The following is a 23,075-nucleotide window of genomic DNA, read 5'->3' as shown; positions in this document are numbered from 1 at the left end:
TTAGTAAACTGTGGGTAAAGCTAATTATGTGCCATTTAACTTGAAACTCTTTTTTTTGAAGTTTCTTATAGTTTGTATTACTTTGTTTTATTTAATTACAAAAATCTCATAACTTTCAGAGTTGTGTAAACAAAATAAACACTCAATGGTAGTTTTGCTGCATAAACAGCACATTTCTAAAATAATTTGTTAATTTTTTTATTAAAAAACAAGAAAAATAAAACTTTACGTAATATAATTGAACAAGTTTAGAAAGTTTAAATAGTTTTTATAAGAAGCCCAAATAAAAAGGCTAAATGGTCTGTTTTTTTCTGTTTTTTAGCTCATTGTATTAAAACTTGCTCAGTGTAGTAAGAATAAATTTTTTAACAATATGCAGGAAAAAGAATGAATAAAATAAACAAAAAATTTCATAAATTAAGTTTAAAAAAAATATATTTCTACAAACTGTTAGTATTATTTAAAAATACATTTCTTTTATTACAAAGTTTGAAGGTTATTTTTTTTAATGAAGAAGGTATATTTCTAATAAACTTGTCAGAACTCTATGAAAATTGGTCATAAAAAAATTTAATATCATATGGTTTAATGGAATATTAAATAAAAACGTTTTGTGTTGAGGCAATTGTTTTTTTTTTTGTTCTAAAAATAGTAGTATACACTTACTTTAAGCTTTCATTAAAACAAGCTTTAGTTATAAAAAAATTAGGATCTTCCTATGACCCTTAAAGTTATGTTACAGTATACTTTAAGTTTTTTACCAGTTTTCATTATTTTTCTTCTTATTTAAAAATTATAGTGTTAATATACAAAAGATAACCCTTAATGTTACCATAAAAGATCTTTTAATATCAACATTTAGTATAAATAAAACTTAATTTTAGTCTATTTTGTAGAAGTGATATATATTCTTACCATTCAAGTAACCTTGTAAGTTTATTATTTAAGTAACATCTACACCAAGTACTTGATTTTGTGGAACAAAGTTAAAGTTAGGATAAAATAAATCTGATGAAATATATCTTAATCTATAGCCTTATGTATATTGAGTTTTGGCAGTGCAAGCTTTCAAGCCTTGCTGCTGCTAACATGAAGACATTTGTATTTCTTGTTTCTATTGTAAAGATATTTTTAATTTATTACTTTTATTTTGTTACTCATAAGTAGTCAGAAAGTATAATATTAATTTATATATTCTTAAAATATATTCCTGTTAGATTAAATTTTCGTGTAAAAGTTTTGACCACATTTAAAGTGGTGTTTTTTGTATGTTTGTTAGTATTTGCAACTGTATTTTAATATAAAATACATTCAATTATTATTATGCTTAGTTTTATAAAGTTTAGCCACAAGTATTATTTACAAGGCTGTCAAAAAACCTGAAAATTTGGGAAAAACTGGAATCTGACAATTTAGGCTAAAAATCTGGAAAAACATAGAATTTGAGAAACTTTGAAAATAAAACTGGAAAATTCTGGAATTTGAAAAAAAATCTTAGACAACCTGGAAATTTTAACAATTTAAACATGTTAAGTAGTATAATTTTGATATAACTCAAAAATCTATCCTAAGGATAAATTTTTTTGTCATCAACAAATATTTTTCTGTTTAAAAACAAATTTGAAGAAGCTTAGAGTATCTTTTCAATTTTTTCCTAAACTATTTAACACAGGTTTTTACCTTGCACTTAACTTTAAAATAAAAAAACGACCCAAAAGTTTACGTTTAAAAACCTGAAGGAAATTTTGAAAACATGGGGAAAGTTTGCAAAAAATATTTGGTAATCATGTATTTAATAACTATATTATTTAAAGGTGATTTTTTGTGCTTATTAGTATGGTTGTCTAACATACAATAACCATTATATGTTATTAACCAATATCTATAGCTTATAGTGTATTGAGGTATATATCTTATAAATATAAATGTCTGATTTTATACTTAAATACTAACAAATGTATGTTATGTATTATTATTATTTATAGTAATGTAATGCAAATATATTTGAATAATAGTATATTTATTTAATAATTTTTTATATAAACTATCATCAGATATTTTTTTATTAAAACATTTTAGCTTTCTAGTGATAATATGTACTCCTTGTTGCACATAACCACATATCAAAAGTACATTATAATGTTTTTTTAATTTGTTGTACAGCATCTAAATTTTGAAATAATGACCACAGTTATATTTATAAATTGTAATCTACCCCTGGAGCTTTTAGGCACTTTAGGAGCTTATAGGCATATATAATTATTATATAATTATTATATTAGTTATATTTTGTTTTAATACAATAAAAAGATGCCAGGCTGCATAAAATGTCTGCTTTGAGTTTATTAGTCACAATAACTAGCTATGTGCCTGATTAGTTTACACACTTTTAAGTTCCATTATCTAATATTTTCATACTTACATACATACCTCATTAAACAGTTAAATATCACTTAATCGAGCAAACAAATTCATAAAAACTGACAAACCTAATATCTTGATAATTATCTACAGCTATCATTGTAAAGTAAACAAACAAAATGCTTGGATGTAGACCAGCGAACTGTTATGAAAAAATTGAGAAGATCGGACAAGGCACTTTTGGGTTAGTTTAAGTTTTTTTTTCAAATTTCAGGCGTTTCTTTACACTGGTTGTATATCATACTAGAAATTGCAATTGCTTTTCTTGTTTGCCGTTTTAAAGTAACATCATATTTTTTGGTATTTTATGATCATTTCAATGAGAGCAGAGTATAATTTTGAAAACTTATTCAAACCAACTTTCATAAGAAACTTGGACTTAAGAAACTTTGAAAAAAGCCTGGAAAAACAAGAAACTTTAGATAATTTTTAAATGTAAAGTGTAGAAATTTCTTTATGTACAAAATTCTATTATGAAACAAAAACATCACAATTTTATTTTCAACACGTTAAAAGTAGCTTTGAAGCTTCTTTTCAAGAAATTTTTTTAACTTAAACATAATTATATACTGACAATAAACTAAAAATATTGTTCTTAGATAAATCTGGAATAATTTATTGTAAAAAACCTTTTGCAACCCTATACATATATATAGAATTAAAAAATTCAAGGCAAAGAAAGTATATATCAAAAAATAATAACAATGTGCTTAACAGAAATTACGTTTGTTATTTTAAATAAACAGAGTAGTGTTCAAAGCAAGGGACAAAGCAACTAGAAATGTTGTAGCGTTGAAAAAAGTTGTCTTGGAAAATGAAAAAGAAGGGGTTTGTGTTTAAAACTCATTTACTGTATTTAATAGTATTATAATTAGTGGTTTTATTCTATGTTGTTCTATATTTTCAATTGTTATATTTTAATTAGTGTTGTTGTAATATTTTTATATTTACTATTTTAGTTCTTTAATAAGTGTTTGCGTTAGAAAATTACATTTAAAAGTAACAAAGAGATATAATAATTCAGCAGTCAGTGTTCTAACCTTAGATTATTCAACTCACTTACAAATTACATCAGTATTGAAATAAAGGTGTTAATTTTATTCTAAAAAGAAATAATTTAAGTTACAAAAGCTATTAGTGATTCAAAACTATTTTATTTTAGTTAGTTTACTTTTTATTAAAATGGTAAGTAAAGTATGTAAGCATTTTTTATAAATTTATCAAATCATTAGTTTTTATAACTGCGTTAAAGGGTATTAGTTTAATTATAAGAGGGGTGCCAAAAAAACTTGTAATCCTGGAAAAACCTGGAATTTAACAATTTAGGCTAAATCACCTCTTAAAACCTGGAATTGAAAAATTTCGAAAAGAAAACTTGAATTTTGAACAAAATCACTAAAATAGCTGAAATTTTAAACAAAAGTTACTTAAAAACCTGGAATTTTAAACAAAATTTCTACAAAACCTGAAACGTTAAACAATTTTTTTATATTAATTATTAAAACTTTGATTTGACACGAAAAATCTATCATGTAGATAATAAATTTTTATCATCATCAATTTTATTTTTTTCAAAACACATTTGAAGTATCTTTACAGCGTCTTTAAAATTTTGTTATACTGCTTAACACAGAATTTTACCTAACTTTAAACTAAAAACATTACCAAAAACAATTACTTTCAAAAACCTGGAAGAAGCTCAGAAAACCCTGAAGAAAATTCTAAAAAACATTGAGCGACCCTGTTTAAAAACGTTTTATAGTTATAACTAACCACAACATTTTTAAACTTTTTAATTATTGTTACTTGCTATGAACACTTTATTTTTTATTTTAAATTAGTTTATTATAATTTTTAACTACTAATAATGAAAAGTAAATGAGTGTTGTGATGAATTTAAACTAGTATTCACACAACTAAGATTAGTATTTTATTTTTATTTTATCAAAATGACTGTTCCCATAATTCCGTTGAGAACGATTAAAATCTTGCAAGAGTGTATTTCCTTTTAAATATAAGTAAACCTTAAAGTTTAAATTATCAGAAAATATAATTTTGTATACTCTTCTATTTGTTTATCAGTTCCCAATCACTGTTCTGAGAGAGATAAAAGTCATGCAATTGTCTATCTTTATCTAAGAATAAGAAACTTTTTATGTTTTTTATATGAATATATACGGAAAACATAATTTAAGGATTTTTTTCACAATAGTTTCCAATTACTGCTCTGAGAGAGATAAAAATCTTGCAAGCTCTCCATCATAAGAATGTGGTGGATTTGATTGAAGTTGTCAGATCTAAACCTACAACCCTAAACAAGTATGTTTATTTATTTTTGTTGACTTTCAATAAATTGATAACATTTGTAAATGTAAAATTGATTACATTTTGACCTGCACCTACTAACATAGAATAACATGTCAGGGGAACGGGTTTAAATTGCACAAGGTTACTAAATTGCACGAGGGAAAAAATTGCAAGAAGACGATTTTGCACAAATGGTCAATTTTGCACAAGAGTAAAAAAACAAAAAAATAACGACAAAAAAAAAAAAAAAGAAATTTTTTAGAAAAAATAGTAAAAAAGCTACCAACCGAGAGTAAGGCTTAGGGGTTACAGTGATATTATAAATAATAAATAAAAATGTAGATTTAAAAATAAAAGCCAAAAAAAAAATATATATAAATTACCGACCGAGGGTTAGGGTTAAAAGTGATAGTAAAGAATATAAAAATAACTAAAAAAAATAAAATTAGTACAAAAATTAAGAAAAAAAAACCCCGTGCAAAAATTTCTTTGTGCAAAATTGTCTGCTCTTACTAAAGTGTCTTCATAAAAATTCCTTTCGTGCAAAAGTGATTTTCCTTCGTAAAATTTTATTTTCGTGCAATTTTGTACCCTTTAGCAATCTTCGTCCAATTTTGTGCACTCGTGTAATTTTGTCTTCTTGTGCAATTTTGTAAACTTGTGCAATTTAGTAAACTTGTGCAATTTTATCTTCGTCCAATTTTGTGCCCTCTTGCAAATTAGTCGTCTTCGTGAAATTTTGTGTACTTGTTCAGTTTCGTTTCCTCATGTAATTTAGTACCCTCGTGCAATTTAGTAACCTTGTGCAAATAAGACAGCTAACCTATATGTCAGATATATAAAAAATTTGTATTCTGCGAAATTTGTTAATAATTATTTTTGTATAAACCTAAAAAGTTACGATTAAAAGAAATTTAGTGTAGTATTTACGTAGTAGTGGGTAGTAGAAGCCACAATAAATATTAAAGAGTGAAAAAAAAATATGGAATCCTAGAAAAACCTGGGATTGATAGTTTTTGCTAGAAGAAATCTAGAAAAACATAAAATTAAAAAATTTTAAACTTACAACCTGGAAATTCGAACAAAAGTCATTAAAACCTGGAAAAAGTTAAAATTATAAGCAACTTTTAAATTTTAAGTAGTTAAATTTCAATTTGACACATATAATCGATCGTAAGGATAAAAAAAGGATTAGAATCAGATTTTCTTTTATTAAAAACACATTTAATAAAGCTTTAAGATATCTATTTAATGTCATTTAACATTAAAGATATACATTTAACATAGTTTTTTGCCTTAAACTAAAAATAGACCCAAAGACGTGAAATTTAAAAATCCTAGAAGAAATTTGCCAAAAATATTTGTTTACATGTTTTGTTAGATATATACATGTTTTTACTGACTACAAATAAGTGTGTGTCATAAAAACGTTTTGAGTTTACTAATACACAAAATAAATTTAGTGACAAACTACTTATACTGTTGTATTTTTATCATCAACAATACGTTTTTCCTTCAGATTCGGAAGCGTTTTTTTGGTGTTGGAATTTTGTCAACACGATTTGGCAGGTCTTCTCTGCAATAAAAACATAACGTTTTCACTCGGAGAAATTAAAAAGGTTAGTATATTTACAAGTTTTCACTTGGTAATATAAACAGATTTGTTAAATTATGTATGTAGAGTTGCAGAAAATCATGAAATTCGACAATTAAAGCAAAAATACCTAAAAAAACTAAGAACCTAAAAACATTGAAAATAACTGAAAAAAATGAATTTTAAACAAAAGTCAATAAATACGTGGAAACCCTAGATTTTTAAACTATTTTTACATGTTAAGTAACGAAATTTCCACAAAGTCAAAAGAATTCATCATAAACATTAAAAATTTTGTGTCACTTAAAACTTTCTTTTAGTAAAAAATACCTTTTAAGTAACTTTACAGTATCTTTTCTATGCTGCTATACTATTTAAGATTACTTTTTTAATTAAAGATAACTTTATAAGAAAAATCAACCAAAAACCTGTTTTTTATAAACTTGGAAGAAAATCAAAAAACCTTTTGCACCCCATGTGAAAAAGCATGCATTATTTGGCGTTCTAAACTATTTGTTATAAATTGTATAGATAATTTTAACTGATATAAACCTAGTAGCTTGTAAAATGACAGTGATAAGCTTGGATTTATAAAATTATTTTTAAAGCAACAGAAATAAGTAAAAATAAAGTAGTTTAAAACTTTATTTTTAAAATTATTTCAAGTTTGCTAATAATTTAGGAATTCACATCAATTTTAGTTAAACATCTTGTGTAGACACACTAATTACTGGCACTACAAAACTTTAGTTGTAACTATTTAGTTTAATAAGGAACTCTAGAAAAGTATTTTAAAAATAAATTATAATATCTACTATCATATATTTGTATATGTAAAATGAATAATGTAACAAAGTTTTTATTCTAGTTATTCTAAAATAATAGATTAATGACATAAAATAATAGTATTCTAATGTTGATAGATAAATGTACAATAATCATAAACATAACCCTTATTTTATACATAAACAAGTAATGTACCAACTATTAGAAGGATTATTCTATTCTACGTGCTTGTTGATAAATAATTTGAATAATGTTAAATACAGATGAACTTCTTAAATAATTTACATAAACAAATAATGTACTACTTACTAGAAGGAGTTTTTTACTTGCATTATAACAATTATAGGTAAAAGAATGATATAAACATATAGTTTTTGATATTTAAACAGATAATGTACCAACTATTTGAAGGATTGTTTTACATGCATCGCAATAATATTATACATCGAGATATGAAAGCAGCCAATGTTCTCATTACAAAAGACGGAACACTTAAACTTGCTGATTTTGGACTATCTAGGTTAGGAAAAAATTAATAACATAAAAAATGAGTTATTGGTCATTACAAAAGACGGAATACTAAGTCTCGCTGATTTTTTTAAGCTAGGTTAGAAAAAAGTAAAAAAAAAAGTTATTGGTCACTACAATATAATGATTTCGGCCTTGCTAGGTTATAATTAGTTATTTATTTACAAGTAAGATGATTTTTACAAAACATGGCTCAATAAAACTTACTAGTTTTGGATTAGCTAGGTTATTATTAGTCGATTTTGTTTTGTTAGAATATTACAAAGTAGCTTGTTTAATTTTAAACTATTAATACCTCTACGCATATTTCTAGAAGGTTATAGCTACGAAAATAAATTTAAATTGATTTTCAAATTGTAGGTTTGGTTGGCTAGGTTAATATTTATACTTATCAGCCTAACTTTAGAGTTAATAAAGTCTAATCTTTTAGGAGGGTATAGCTATAAAAATAATTATGATTAAACTAAAAATAAACTTAAGTTGTTAGCATCAGATGAGTTTTTTATTTTTGATTCAACGATCTAATTAAACCCCAAAAAAACTTATTTTATCATCTTGATAGCATTACTAAAAACTAATTCTTTTCAAAAATTGTTATATGATTAATCAATTAGCCTTAAAGACTGGCTAATTCAGGCTAGTCTGAATTTTAAGTAACATCTCAGCCATTTTTTAAGTTTTTTGCAAAGCTCAGGAAATTTCTGATGTGTTTCCTAAATCTGTGGTTGATTTCTGTTAGATTTTTCTGTTATTATTGTAATATTGTAAGTGTTGAAGTTTTTTAAACTGTTATTTTTTCGAATTTTGTTCTTGTTACATTTAATTTTTTTTTTTTAATAAACGAATCTGACTCAGACTAGTTATTTAACTTGAAAACAACTAGCTAAATGTTTATTGTTATCTTTTACATGAAAATTGTTAACAGCTAATTGTTTTATATTAAAAGTTGTAATAATATCTTTAAAAAATCAAGATATAATTAATTTTTAACCCTAATCCAATACTTGAATTTTTTTTAATAAATTTTTAAACATTTAAAGCTATAGAAAAAATGGAAACTAATAAAAAAAGTTAAAAAACAATTATTTAAAAGATCTATGTACGTTTATTACAATCAGACATGTTTAATATCAATTGAATTAAATAAAGTGCTTTTTGGATATTTCTTTAACTTTTTGTGAAAATTTTACAAATCTGTGAAAAAGAAAACATGAAAATATTCAAAAAACCTCTAACATCGAAAAAGCAAAAAGTAAAAACATTGTCAATAATTACAAAAAATATATATTTGTTATTTTTGTTTTATAACAGTTTTAATGATTAATAAGTAATGAGTTGAAAAAATTCTGTAAAAAAAAAAAATTTTAAGTTGTTTTATTTTAGATTTTTATTGTTTGTAAAAGTAACTAAAATATCCACAAAAGTGATAAATTTCGAGCAGATGACTTAAAAAGTTTTTGTAGTAGTTTTAATTAATAAAAATCAGTACGAATTGACAAAAAAAAGTTATATTTTTCATAGCTATGGCCTTCTGTTAAAATTTTAAAGTGAATAAAATATTTAATATGAACAGAGATAAAAATAAATACAGTTATGGATTCACCTTTAACTAGTTATTTAGACTTAAAAAAACGTTTTATAATCAGTTTAATTCAATTTTGTCGCTAAGTTATTAACCAAGATATTAAAATTTAGTTTGTTTAATAGTGTTACTCCAATCTCAGTACCTAAAATGTATAAAACTATTACTAGTTCACTTCTTCTGATATAAAAAAATAATATAAGTTTACTAACAGCTATGTAATGCACATAAAACAACTAGAACAAATATTTTTCACTAAAACTAACACATATAACCAGCAAAACTTAAGTTGTTAATATTAAGTAAGTGTTGTAATTACGACTATTTAGCAGAATTTGCAAATTAAACTTACAAACTGATAATGATTAATCAATCAATTGTTTTTTTCTGAAATGATGAAGTGTTCTATAATTTAATTTTCACAATCTTTAGTTTAAAAGAGCTAAGATTACCATTTAGACATTTGTGTATAATAACTATTAATATTTATATAACTTATAACAGCATAATACACAATTAAAAAAAAAAAAAAAATAAGTAAAGTAAACAAGAAAATTTGCAATGCATATAAATAATTTTTCTTTCAGAGCGTTCACAGTTCGCAAGGAAGGAGAATCGAACAAATATACAAACAGAGTGGTCACTTTATGGTACAGACCCCCTGAATTATTACTTGGTGAGAATTTTTATTAGTTTTAATATGAAGACAATTGTCGCATTGCATTTATATTTTATATCTGATGTTTGATTAAGATAGGTAAAATGCTTTTATTTAAGAAAGTTATCTTGTTTGTGTTTATGTCATATATACCTCAACTCTTACTTGGTGAGTAATTATACACTTTCTTTTAAAATTGTTAGTATTTTTGTTACATCTTAATTACTGTTTTAAGGTTAAAAAAATTACTTGTTTTTTGTCTAGAAATTATATTAATTGTAATTATAATTTAGGAATGAACATAAATAGTTTAGAAGTAATAAAAATTACTGTTCTTATTATTACACTGTTTTTTTTTATTTACCTTAATTATAAAAGGCGAAAGAGACTACGGACCACCAATTGATCTTTGGGGTGCCGGATGTATTATGAGTGAATTGTGGACTAGAGTACCTTTGATGCAGGTTTGTATTTAGTCAATTTTATAGGTAAAAAGTAATTAGTGTTTTTAATGCCTTAATGCAGGTTTGGTTAGTTTATTATTATTTTAATTTTAATTACATTGTTAAAAATTAAAAGTGTTTGTATAGTTTTTTCTAGTTACGTTAAAAGTAATATCAGGGTTGCAAAAAAACCTGGAATCTTGGAAAAACCTGGAACTTAAGAGGTTAAAAAGAACTTGAATTGTGAACAAAATTCACTTAAAAACCTGGAATTTTTAACAACTTTTACTTGTTAAGCAGTGAAATTTCGATTTGACACAAAAATTCTGTCATATAATTAAATAATTTTTGTCATCCCAAGTTTTTTTATTAAAAATCACATCTAATGGAGCTTTATGGTATCTTTTTAATGTCGTTTTACTATTTAACAAAGTTTTTACCTTAAACTTAACTTTAAACTAAAACTATCGAAACCTATAATTTTTAAAACACGGAAAAAGTTCATGTATCCTGGATAAAATATCTTAATACAAGTGGAAACCCTGCCAAATTGACAAAATTTATAATTAATAGTAACCTAAATTACTAATTTGAGGTTATACTAAATACTAAATCTATAACAGTTATATGTTTATATATCTATTACTATTTTAATTACTACTAAATATAATTATTACTTCCTCAGGGAAATGTGGAAAAGAACCAACTTGATTTGATAACAAAGTTGTGCGGATCAATTACCCCAGATGTTTGGCCTGGAGTTGACAAATTACAACATTACCAACATTATATTGTGAATGATAAAAAACAACATAACAGGTTATATATAAAAAATAAGTAGATTTATTTGGTGTTGAAAAATCACAATATTATCAACATTATATTGTGAATGATAAAAAACTAAATAACAGGTTATCTTTTTTAATGATAAAAACGTATTCTTTTTTCTGAAAAGCTACATCATTATCTAGACTATATTTTTAGAAATAGAAAAGTAGGTTGTTTTAAATTTTTTTATTGTTTGGAGTTGAAAGATTGCAACATCATTAAGATAAAATTGTAGATAATAAAAAACAACATAACAGGTAATATAATACTTTATCTCAATATAGAGGTTCTAAAGGGTTATAGGGAATAATAAGTTATAGAAGATTAATACAACAAGCGAAACAAAACTTATCTAACTAAAAAATGAACTAAAAAATAAAAAGATATATTTTAACTGCATCACACTAAACTAAAACTACAGTTAAATACAAATGATTATAAAATACTAATAAGTATCTATGAACTTAAGTAGAGAGCATTAGTACTTAAATATAATTGTTTAAAGCTCAACTTTAGCTTACCAATTACTTACAAATTAATGTGCCGAATGCTCATAACTTTCAAAACATTGTTTACTTTTATTTATATCAAAAGCAAAGAAAACTTCTTTTTTTTACGTATTCATTGAAAAAAAATTAACTCTCTCGAATAAACAATGTTGTTTTAAGAAACTGAGAAAATTATTTTGAGAAAGCTTATCAAACGTTTTTATTGTTACAAATAGTTCTATATATATTCATACGCTTTTAAATTATAAAATTAATTGTTTATTTCATTACAACATTTTAACAACTATTAGTAGGTAAATTTTGTTGAGAAGTTTTGTTGTTGAGAAATTTGATTAATTAAAATGTTGAGTCTCAATGAAAAAAAAAACCATAAATGTTGTTTACTTTTAACAAAAGCTGTGAGCAGATAGATGCATGTATTTTTACTTAGCTTAAACAAGAAAAGACGACTAAAAAGGTCTAAATAAATGTTACAAAATAAGTTTTTGCTAGTATTTTTTTTGCTTTCAATAGGTATTTGCACCTTTATATACTAAACAAAACAGGCAATAATTAGAATGTGTTTAAGTGATTTGTGCATGAAACCTTCTTCAGGGTCTATTTTCAACAAAAATACTTTGCTCTAATTTGCTTATTAAGTACACAAAGCTATGTTCCAACTTTGAAATAAAACAAAATATCTTATAAATACCAACTCATATGTTTTTATCTAACTACACTTATTTGTAGAAAATAAACCTGGTACTTTCTTTACTAGTGTGACGTAATCAGTTTTTCTCACACATAGTTTTCTTTATTTTTTAATAACATTTATTTACTTTAAACAGGAAAAGAGTATTGAAAGATAGACTGATGTATAAAATAAGAAATAGGGACGGATTTGATTTGATCGACAAATTGTTGTGTTTAAATCCTAAAAAGGTTAACAAACTTTATATTTATGAAAAAATTACTAGTAGTTTTAATTAGAATATATTAATATGAAAAATTAAGCTCTTGCTTAAGTTTGTTAATCAAAATTCACATAGCTTCTTGTTTTATGTTTGGTAGGTACCTTTATTGCTTGGCATATTAATTAAGTGAACTTGTTTTATTACTGATTTTTACAAAAACATGTTTCTTGCATTTAAAATATTTCAGTGAATACTGTAACATATATAAAATTGATAAAATAAACAACTTATACAAAACTCAACAGAGAATTGACGCCGACGAGGCTTTGAACCACGATTTTTTCTGGAAAGACCCTCTACCTTCTGATTCGCTGAAATGTTTGGAAAATTTGAAGGAGAACAACTTCGAGTTTACCAAGCGTTTACAAAAGGTAATTGAATGATTTAATATGTTTTATATCTTATAACAGCAACAAAATCATCAGAAGCAAATGTATTTGTTTGATAGTAATAAAAAAAAAGTTTCATTAAGAACTTAAGTTCTCCAGTGAAATCACCAAAACCATATCTGATTAAATGTTTTGTTGTAATAAATAGTTTGTTTCAACTTCAAATATCTGCCACAAAATAATCGGAAACACTCAGTAGTTTAATATTGATTGTTTCGTTTCAACTTCAAATATCTTCCACAAAATAATCAAAAACATTCAGTAGTTTAATATTGTTTTGTTTCTACTTGAAGGAGCGAGAGAAACTTGAAAAAAAATTCTACGAAGAAGCGGTATTTTGTTGTTTAGTATCAATAATAAATTAAATTAAATAAGATATTTATTAACAAATTCAAATCTCTGTCACAAAATCACCAGAAAAAAAATTATCTGTTTAATGATGTTTTATGTTTTGTTTCTTTTAGCGACAGGCAATTAATGGACCGAAATCACCAAAAAATGCAGGAGAAAGTTGGTAAATATTAACATATATATGAATTTAGTTGTACACACTGAGTTTTAGTTCTTTTAACAGTAATAGCACTTGTTTTTTTTTTCTTCCAAAGTTTAAAACATTGTTTTTAAACCTGAAAAAAATGGTGTAAAACCCAGAATTTTTGGTTCAAAAATTCTTTAGTCAAAATTTTATATTTAAAAATATAACAAAATAAATTACCTAAAAATAATTTAATTGACTATTTTTTTGTTATAAAGTTAAAGTTTATTTGTTTTTTATCTGACCTATAATAAGAATAATAAAAAAATTTAATATATTTATATTAGATTAGTATTTTAATTGTATGTGTTCACAAGCAGCTGTTATGACTTAATTTTTCGTTATATTTTAACCTGTCAATCAAAATAAAGTTTTAAAAATAATCTGAAAAAAACTAAAATAAACTTATGACTCACGCGTGGCATTAAGTCAAAAACTTGACGTTCATTTTTACCTTTTTCAAATACGCGTTATATTTACTTTTTCACGCTGCAACACGGGAATCTCCTTTATAAACCATAGAAAAATGCCCGAAACAAAATAATTTTTGACTCACACTGTTTGTTAATAATCTTTATTGATTATTTGGTTGTTATACAATTTTCCACTCTGCGCAACAATATAAATTATCAGTACAACAATAAAATGTTTCAAGTATTACTTGAAAATAATTAGGATATCAATTATTATACTTTTATTATTTCTATATACTTTTATTGTAAATTATTCACAGGCGGCAAAACAACACCAACACAACAACAGACACCATCCTTACAATTATCACCAGATAAATAATTATAAACAGAAAAAAGAAAATTCTTCAAAGCAGTATGAAGAGAGAACTTGGTAGAAATATGATGAAATAGTTCCTGAATGTTTAACTTGTGATTGTCTAGAAGTATAAATTTGAGTGCAGTTATTTTTTAAAGTTGTTGTCTTTACGTTTTCGATGGCATTTTCCTTCTGTTTGACTAGTATTAGTTTTTAAAAAAGTATCTATCGTATTATTCATCGTACAAATACTAGGTATCTTTTATCTTGTGAATTTGCTAGATTCACATTTTATTTTGTTAATATTCTGATTTTTTTCTATATACGATGTTGGGGCTTAAACTGACTTTAGTGTACTTTAAGTGATAGCAAGTCTTAAAAGAATTTTTTCATTGAAAAATATATTTAGAAAAAGATAATTATAAGATTTAATTTATAGTCCCTTACATGTTATAAATTAAAAAAAAATTGTGCGGTACTTTTTAGGCAAATTATTTTGATTTATATAGTATATACAGTAATAAATTACTAAGATTATTGAAAAAAATTATATTGAGGTCTTTTTAATGAAAATTAAGTTATTAGTACTTAAGTTGAGTAAAGATTAATTAGTAATTTTATTTATAACTGCTCTTATGACTATGCATTAAGTTAGGTTTGATAAAGTGCTGTTTTTTTAACATTTATAAACATTCATAAAAATATGTGAATTTGTAAGGTGAAAAGTTTGAAGTCCTTTGTGTAACTTATATAATATTTGCAAACCTTATTGTTTTCTTAGGATGAATCGATCTTATTTTCTTATAACATTATTTCCTACTATTTTATTAATAAACAATTGTGAAACTTCGTTTATTTTTAATTTTTTTAATTTGCTTAATTTTATTTGTATTTTTGTTTTTTTTTTTCCTTTTTTTGAGCTTCAAGGCAAATGATTATGCAAAACAAATTTTAAAAATTTAGTTTTAATAACTACTTGATATAAGTATTAATTTAGGTTCATTCTATTGTGAAACATAGCGAGTTTTTATTAGTACAGGAAAATAATATTTTTTAAATTAATAGTTTTTCGCTTATAAATAAGCATGATCTAAAAACTAACTAAGAAATAAGTTACTAGCTTCTTTAATTTTTTTTAAATTCATAATACTTAAAAACTTACTATTTCTTCAGCTACTTTTTGCTATTATCGAAAATGTTGAAATTTTCTCATATTATCATTAAATGTTATTTGAACTCATTTAATGAACAGTTCCAAATGTAGCAAACAAAGCCTAATAAGTTTGTTATATTAAATTTCTTGCTTTTGAATACAAAAGTAATCTGAGATACTGTTGTAATAACAATAAATTTAAAATAAATTCTATTGTTTCTTATACTACAGTTAGTTCAACTTTTATAGTTTAATGTTGAGTTACCTTTTTTTATCACATAGTAATTTATGTTAATTTTTTTAAACTACCCCAACTAACTTTTGTTTTGGATTTTTGTTTTCTTGTGCTTAATTAAATGCATTTTTAAAATTTAGCAGCTTTATAAGAAATGAACTAATAATAGCATAATTTAAAAAACAAATAAATTTATTTACTGTTTTATTTAATGCTTCCTTTTTTTTCATCAGTTCTGATTTATAAAGAATAACGGCTTCATATTTTTAAACACAGCTAACTAAGTATTTTGATTAGTAGATAATTGAGAATACTTTTTTCCATGTAAATATGTATAGGAATTTCCTCAACTTTGTGATTATTTACTAGTTGTGATTTGTTTATTTTCATGCTAAATAAATATTAAATGCTGCCACTTTTTTTTTTATTATATATTTAATACTATACTATATTATTTAGTTCAACAACATCACCAAATATACAAATTTTAATTTTTTGGTAAATAAAAATCTCAATAAAAAAGTTTTACTTTTTATATAAACTTAAAGTTCTCTACTCTGTACTTTTATTAGAAACAACTAAATTAAAACTAAGTTAAAAGTATCTTGTTATTTTATTTTATAGTGTTCATTATTTTTATTTTTTAAATTTTAGTTAGTACATAAAAGCTGAATGCTAAGTTAAATTTTACTTTTAAACAAACTTAAAATTAAAAGATATGTCTTAGATCTATAAGTTTGTTTTAATCACCTTGTATTAAATCTCGATAGAAGTTTTGTTATTTTTAGAAGTCTTGAATTAAATATTGCTCAAAAAGTACTAATACTAAAGTATAATTAGTTTTTACCTTTAAGACCTGGTTTCAGCAGTTAAAGTTTGATAGTTTTGTTTGTAAACTGATTATATAGACATTTTTGAATCCTGTTAATTACTAAACAGTTATAACTGTATAACTTTAATTTAGCTAGTTTCTATGAGTCCAAAAGTTTTTTTAAAAATTGAAAAGACTTACAACAAAAAAACCTTTCTACAGTCAAAAAGAATAAATATATATAGTTTTTTTCTATATCTTACAAAAAAACTTCAATATATTTTGAAAAAAAAAATTATTTCTATTTTTGAAACTTACTAAAATTAAGTACATAACTTTTTAACATAAAAATAATCAGGCAAATTATATACAAGCTTAAAGTGTAAGTTGAATATTTAAAGCCTTTCCTTATTATCTTTATATAGGATTGGAGATAACTGGCATAATTTATATATTTAAACAGATTCGTGCTGGTCTTATTTAAACTATATAAAGTTTGAAATTAAACAATACAAGTGCAATACTATATAAAAAATTTATCATTTATATACTAGATTAGGTTTTCATTTAAAAAAAAAGTGAACTGATTTTGCTGAGTATTTATCCAAGAATATTTTTTGCAATTTTATAGCGCAACTTGTGTACACAACATTTTTCAACAAAAAATTGTAAAAAATTTAATACTTTTGAAGTTTGTAATGACGGAGCGGTTGTTTAAAAAAAGAAATGTTTTATCAAATAAAAGCAAAAATAAGAAATTTCTTAAGGAACAGAAAATGCAACTTGAGTTTTGAAGTTTTAATTTGGAGCTGATATAAACCAGCTTAAAATTTATAAACCGGGGAAAAGTTGATGAATGAGAACAGTATGCGTTCTCAGTGCTAAATGATGTCATAGCCTTAGAAGATTTAAAAAAATAATGTGTTTTAGAAAAGTTGTAATTCATTATTGTTTTTATACCAACATTGTAGGTTATTTATTTAGCATAGTGTGTGTTTGTATATTTTTTGCAAATAAATAATTTTCAGTTGTTTAGAACAAGTTAATATTTAAATGAATTCTATAACCAAACGTTAGTAGTTTTCCATTTATCTTATAGGTAATATTGAATTATTAGGAGAATTAAAAGTCCTTTTCTAATGTAACTTAAACTGAAAATTAAAAAATAATAATAAATCTAGAAAATAAAACTAAATTGTGCTTTTTCCTTATCAAGTAAAAACGCAAAGAACTTTATAAAAGCTATAGTTTGGAATATATCTTTTTATGTTGAGCAAAGCATTATTAAATTGTTGAAATTAAACAAGTTAAAAATTTTTGAAGTACCGAACATATTAATAGCATTGCTAGAACACTTAAGAAAGGCTGTCTAAAATACAATAGGAACAAGAACTATTTACATCTTAAGTTATTAGTTAAGTATCAATTTCAAAAAAGTAAAAACTTTCTATAAAAAAATGAATAAAAAGTAATTTTTCTTTCTACACTGACTTGAATGCATGCTTGGGGTATTTTAGACTGATGTAAAACAGAACACATCTTACAATAAGTTTAAGGTATACTATAAGTTTCAAATAAGTTTTTGTTTTGTTAAAGTAATATCTAATTTTTGATAAAATATGTGTATGTATGAGTTTTGTTATAGCTTTTAACTTTGACATCAACTTATATTTTTAGCTAATGTTTGTATGTTAATTTTAAAATTTTAACTTTGTAACATTTTGTTTTACCACAAAGTTGTTTTAAGTAATAATAAACTTAATGTATTTTCTCTTGACTGTGTTAGAAATTAAACTTTCAATCTTTTTAAAGAACCAGTTGACATTATATCAAAAGTCTTATATTTTTTTTTACGACCAAAAATTTTCAAAAGCTTGGATTTGGAGTAAGAAAAACGTTTCGGTTATCGAGTCATTAATAAAAATAACAAGTTTTCGTCATAAATTAAAAGATAACTTAATTTAATGTTTGACGTATCAAACATTAAAGCATATGTTTGAATAAATAAAATAAATTGAATTAATTTATATACAGTGCATTATACCATCTCTACATTTTTTTTAAATTATGAACTTGTACATTCTGGTATATATTATACAATCTGCCAGAAAAAGTCTTTTGGTAATATCAAAATATGTTCTCTTATTATGTACTTTGGTTAGTTCATATTTATACCATATTATCTTAATATGGCTTTTTCTTGCGATATAAATTGGTTATGTCATTAGCTTTAGAAGATTAAATAATTTATAAACACTACTTAAAACTTTTAAAGCAAACATAAAAATTGATAAGTTTAAACTAGCACTGTTGATAACTGAAAACTAAATCAACTGTGGTTGTTTTGCGCAAATTAAGTTTTTAAAACAAGAGTCAAAGTCAAGTATGCAACACAATAGTTTACCAAATGTTAGCTATAATCAATATTCTTTTATAATAATTTAAAAAAAGCTTTATTTTCATATTATTTGGTTAACACTAAAACTATACAGGACACTCTTCTTATATCTTAAGACAAAGGTACATAATATAAGTTTTGATTTATTTTCTAGTTTTGAAACGATTTAAAATGTTTAATAAATTTTTCAAACACTATTTAAAATGAAACCAACTACTTACTTTGATTTTTTTCAACATAAACTGAATTCGGTCAATGTTTTGTGAAGAAATCATAAAAGTACAAAGTGTTTTACTAAAGCGGCTAAGAACATTTTTAAAAACAAGCTTAAGCTAGGATAACATGTTAAAGTGTAAATTAATAAAAGCAAATAACAAGTTTATATTTTGTTTAGATGTACAATTTCAGATGTAAATATCAATATTAGTATGTATTAAAACACTGATATTTAACTATATTTAGTTTATATGTTAATTATTGAATACTTTTTTTAATGTCATTAGTAATTAAACTGCTATATGTTTTTATCAGTAATGTAAAGATAATTGAACCATTTGATGTTAATTACATAAAATAATTAAAATATATGTAATTTAGTTTAGTATTAAAACTAAAAATAAAACTTAAACTGAAATATTGAACGAACTTTCAAGAGATGTTTTTAGAATGATGTGGTTAGATATACAATAGAAATCCAAAAAATAATTATAGTTTTAGTAAAAAATAGTGTTAAATTTTAAGATCAAATATTAAGAGAACTCAATTATAAAAGTTTACAACTAAATTTAACATTTTATTTTTGCATTAAACGCTTTAAGTTGTTTTTAACCGCTTTTATTTTTACCTAGTCAGCACAATTATTTTAGTTTTATCCGCAAATTTATTTAGCCTATTAATTTTATACATACCAATTAACTAGTATATGAGTGTAAACTTGGATAAAACAGCAGTTTCTTGTTTTTATTGCTAAGCCTATTTGTTTTAAACATCTTTACTAAAGTTAGATTATAAATTCCGGTTGGGCGACGTATGACTTTTACAAAAACTTTTCATGTGGCAAAGTTTTTTTTCGTTAAAGTATCTCGTGTGCTTTTATTAATTTTGAGCTTTAGATAATGAAAACACTTAGATATGTACTTAACGTTTAATTTTTATTACACACTGGCACTTATTTTACTGTTTATCCGTTACAAACTTGCTTTTAATGAGTTTCTACAAGTTTTGTGTTAAAATATACAAAATTAAGTGACCTGTAGCTTTTTTTAACAATTTAATATGCGAAAGATTTCTTCTAATAGTTTCCCTACCCGCAAAGTATTGCCTATCACTGTTATAATTTTTTTTTGAACATCAGCAAGCTAAATCATAGTATTATAATATATTATAAATGTTATGAAGGTAGTAAGTACAAAGGTTATGTTACATGCAGATTTACACTAATTGTGTGTTAGCTTAAAGAAAAAATTAATATAATACATACAAACTAGTCAAATAAATTATAAAAAAACTGTGTAAAGAAATGTTGAAAACAGTTCATAGTTGAGTTACTAAACATTTTTTTTTGTGTAAAAAATTTTAAGCCTTACACATAAAATAGCCTACAAACATTTTGAGATCTTTAAAATTCATAATCTCACAGCAAAAATTGTCAAGTTCACTAAATATTAATCTTTATCAAACTAGTACAACAAAGGTAAAAAAGATGAAAGTTATTCAAAAATTTATTGTTTTAATCAGCATAGCACCTAAATCGTTATCACTAATTAGAGGTTCTCAATAACTTAAATGTTTAGTCACTAGCTTTAAGAGTACACAAATAGAGTATAAAAAATAAATTTAAGTCCAAGAGCCTTTGGAAATAATTCAGTTGTATAACTTTTTCATCCTTTAAATTAAATTCTTTATTTTTTAACTATTTTGTTTAAAAATAAATTATTTGAGTTCATAATACATTATCACTAAAGTTAGTTCAGGTAGCTTCGCAACTTTGATCATTACGGTTGAAGAAAACTTAGAAAAATACTACAGAATATGAATGACAAGCATTCATAATTCAGATACTCAAAAAGGAAAAATGCTACAAAGATATAACAAATAGTTCGGTTTTGTATATGTTGGAATTAAATTGTAATATTTTATACAAATCAGATGAATCGCTTGCGATTTGCTAATACTTTTCTAATAACTATTATAAAATGTAAATTTCTAAATAAAGTTAAATTGAAATAAATTTTACTATTTTATTATAAAGAAGTTTACTTCCTCAAACTTATTTAATCTAACACTCTTAAACTTAAGTATGTTCAGAATTTGTACATAATCTATGAAATTACATAATTTAATTTTGTTTACATTGTTCTAATTTATTGAATCTTAACTAAAAAATTTGAAATTTGCCTCAAATTCATTCTTTAATTTTAATTTAACTTGTTTTGTTTTTAGGTAAAGTTTGTTTTAACTATACGTTTTTGTATAAAGCTTTTGGGCGGAATTTCAAACTTTGATATTTATTACAAGCACAAGATTGTTAAAATTTTCAATAGTTACGTCGTAATTAAAATAAGCTACCTTAAAATGCACCTCAATTTTTAGCTCACTTTATTAACTACATTTTTGCTAAGCAATGTTTTCTTTGAAAAATAAGTAGATGAAAAATTAAAGCTACATACAGCCTTAATTAATATTATTGTTGTTATATTGATTTTAAAACTTAACTAAAGTTTTACTTTGAGCAAAAATTAGTTTTTAATTTAATTTAATTGTTTAAAAGTTATTTTCCATGACTGTCACATATATTTTTTGATTTATTTAAGCACTGACGAGGTCTTTGACAGAAACTTAGTTTGTAAAATAAATTCTCGAAAGAATAAATTCATACTTTTGTCTAGTTTAAACTAAAAATTGTTAATATTTTATAATTTTAAATCAGTTATAAAAAAACAAAAATTCGTAATTAGCTAACTTTATTTCTTTACTGTAATATGCTTTAAAGTTCTCTAAAAAATTAAAAATATAGAGTAAAATTTTTAAAACAACAAAATGTTTAGAATTTGTTGTTTTAAGACTAGAATAAACTGTTCTAAGAAAGTACGTTTAAAAAGCTAGTTATTTATTTTTAGCTGTACCATATGTTGGAAATTTAAATAACACTAATGGAAGTGCAAAAACTGTTGAAGGTTTAGTAGTTCATTATTTAAATTATCTGAAATTATTTAAGAAATGATGTGTTTAAAAATATATAACATATAATCTGAGCTTTATAAACTATTAAAACTTTATTTACAATCAGTTAACCTTCAACAATTAGTCCTGCTTGTACAAAATAGTAATTTTTCTACTCCTCATCACCTTCATGCTTCATATTTTTAATTACGTCATCAACACCCTCAAGCGACTTTCTCTCAAGCTTTCTTTTCCTACCAGAAGGTTGCTTGAAAGGTGGAGTAACCTGATGCTTTTTAGGAGTTTTGGTTGCATCAGCTTGTTCATCTTTATTGATTTCATCATCATTTTCTTCACTTGCTTCATCAAAGTTAAGCCTCTTTTTTACGTCGTCAAGAGAATTCCTGTCATACTTTCGCTTCCTGATGGCTGATTTCCTTGTTGATGAATTAGTGGTTCGAGCCATCTTTGGAGTATTGAACAGATCTACCGGCGTGTCTTTGCTCTCTCCACTGACAGCTTCGATTTTGTCAGTGTTTCCTGGAGTAGAGAGCTTTGATGCTTGATTTTGTGAAGTTGAGTCTGCAGAATTGATAGCATTTTTGTTTAATTTTTTGTTATTATTCTGCTGAGCCAAATGCACCTTTTTACTTTGATGCTCTTCATCAGGTTGTAGAGAATTTTTGTCTGCATCAGCAACAACTGCACCAAGTGAAACCTTATTATATTGAAAAACTGATTTTTCAACTGAAGTAGTTTCAACAGTTTCTGCATTGGCCGATCTGTTAACTGTATCAGTTTGGGGACTTTTTTCAGAACTGGCTGAAGACATGACTTTATGCTTCGCTAACAAGTTTAAGTATTTTATATATGCTGAAAAAATTTACTTGATAGTATAGTTTTTGTTTTTCAGTAGCTTAAAAATTTAAATGCTAATAAAAGTAGGTGACAACAATAAATAAGATTAAAGCAACTCAGCCATGATAAAACTTTGAGCTACAGATTTATAATC

The 23,075-nt window shown here is 24.2% G+C and overlaps 1 protein-coding gene across 1 annotated transcript; it reads left to right on the top strand.

Moving 5' to 3' along the window:
- Nucleotides 1-2,540: 2,540 nt before the first annotated feature.
- LOC145829114 (cyclin-dependent kinase 9-like) lies at nucleotides 2,541-14,383 on the top strand. Its single transcript, XM_082936845.1, has 11 exons — nucleotides 2,541-2,605; nucleotides 3,168-3,249; nucleotides 4,634-4,740; nucleotides 6,248-6,347; nucleotides 7,498-7,628; nucleotides 9,806-9,894; nucleotides 10,255-10,340; nucleotides 11,005-11,138; nucleotides 12,484-12,577; nucleotides 12,855-12,980; nucleotides 14,267-14,383. Exons 1-11 carry the CDS (start codon nucleotides 2,541-2,543, stop codon nucleotides 14,381-14,383), a joined length of 1,131 nt encoding a protein of 376 aa, XP_082792971.1.
- The last annotated feature ends 8,692 nt before the right edge of the window (nucleotides 14,384-23,075 follow it).

Source organism: Thalia democratica, chromosome 2 (genome assembly GCF_965202585.1).
Source record: "Thalia democratica chromosome 2, ktThaDemo2.hap1.1, whole genome shotgun sequence".
Taxonomy (NCBI): Eukaryota; Metazoa; Chordata; class Thaliacea; order Salpida; family Salpidae; genus Thalia; species Thalia democratica.
This window is presented reverse-complemented; position numbering and strand designations above follow the sequence as displayed.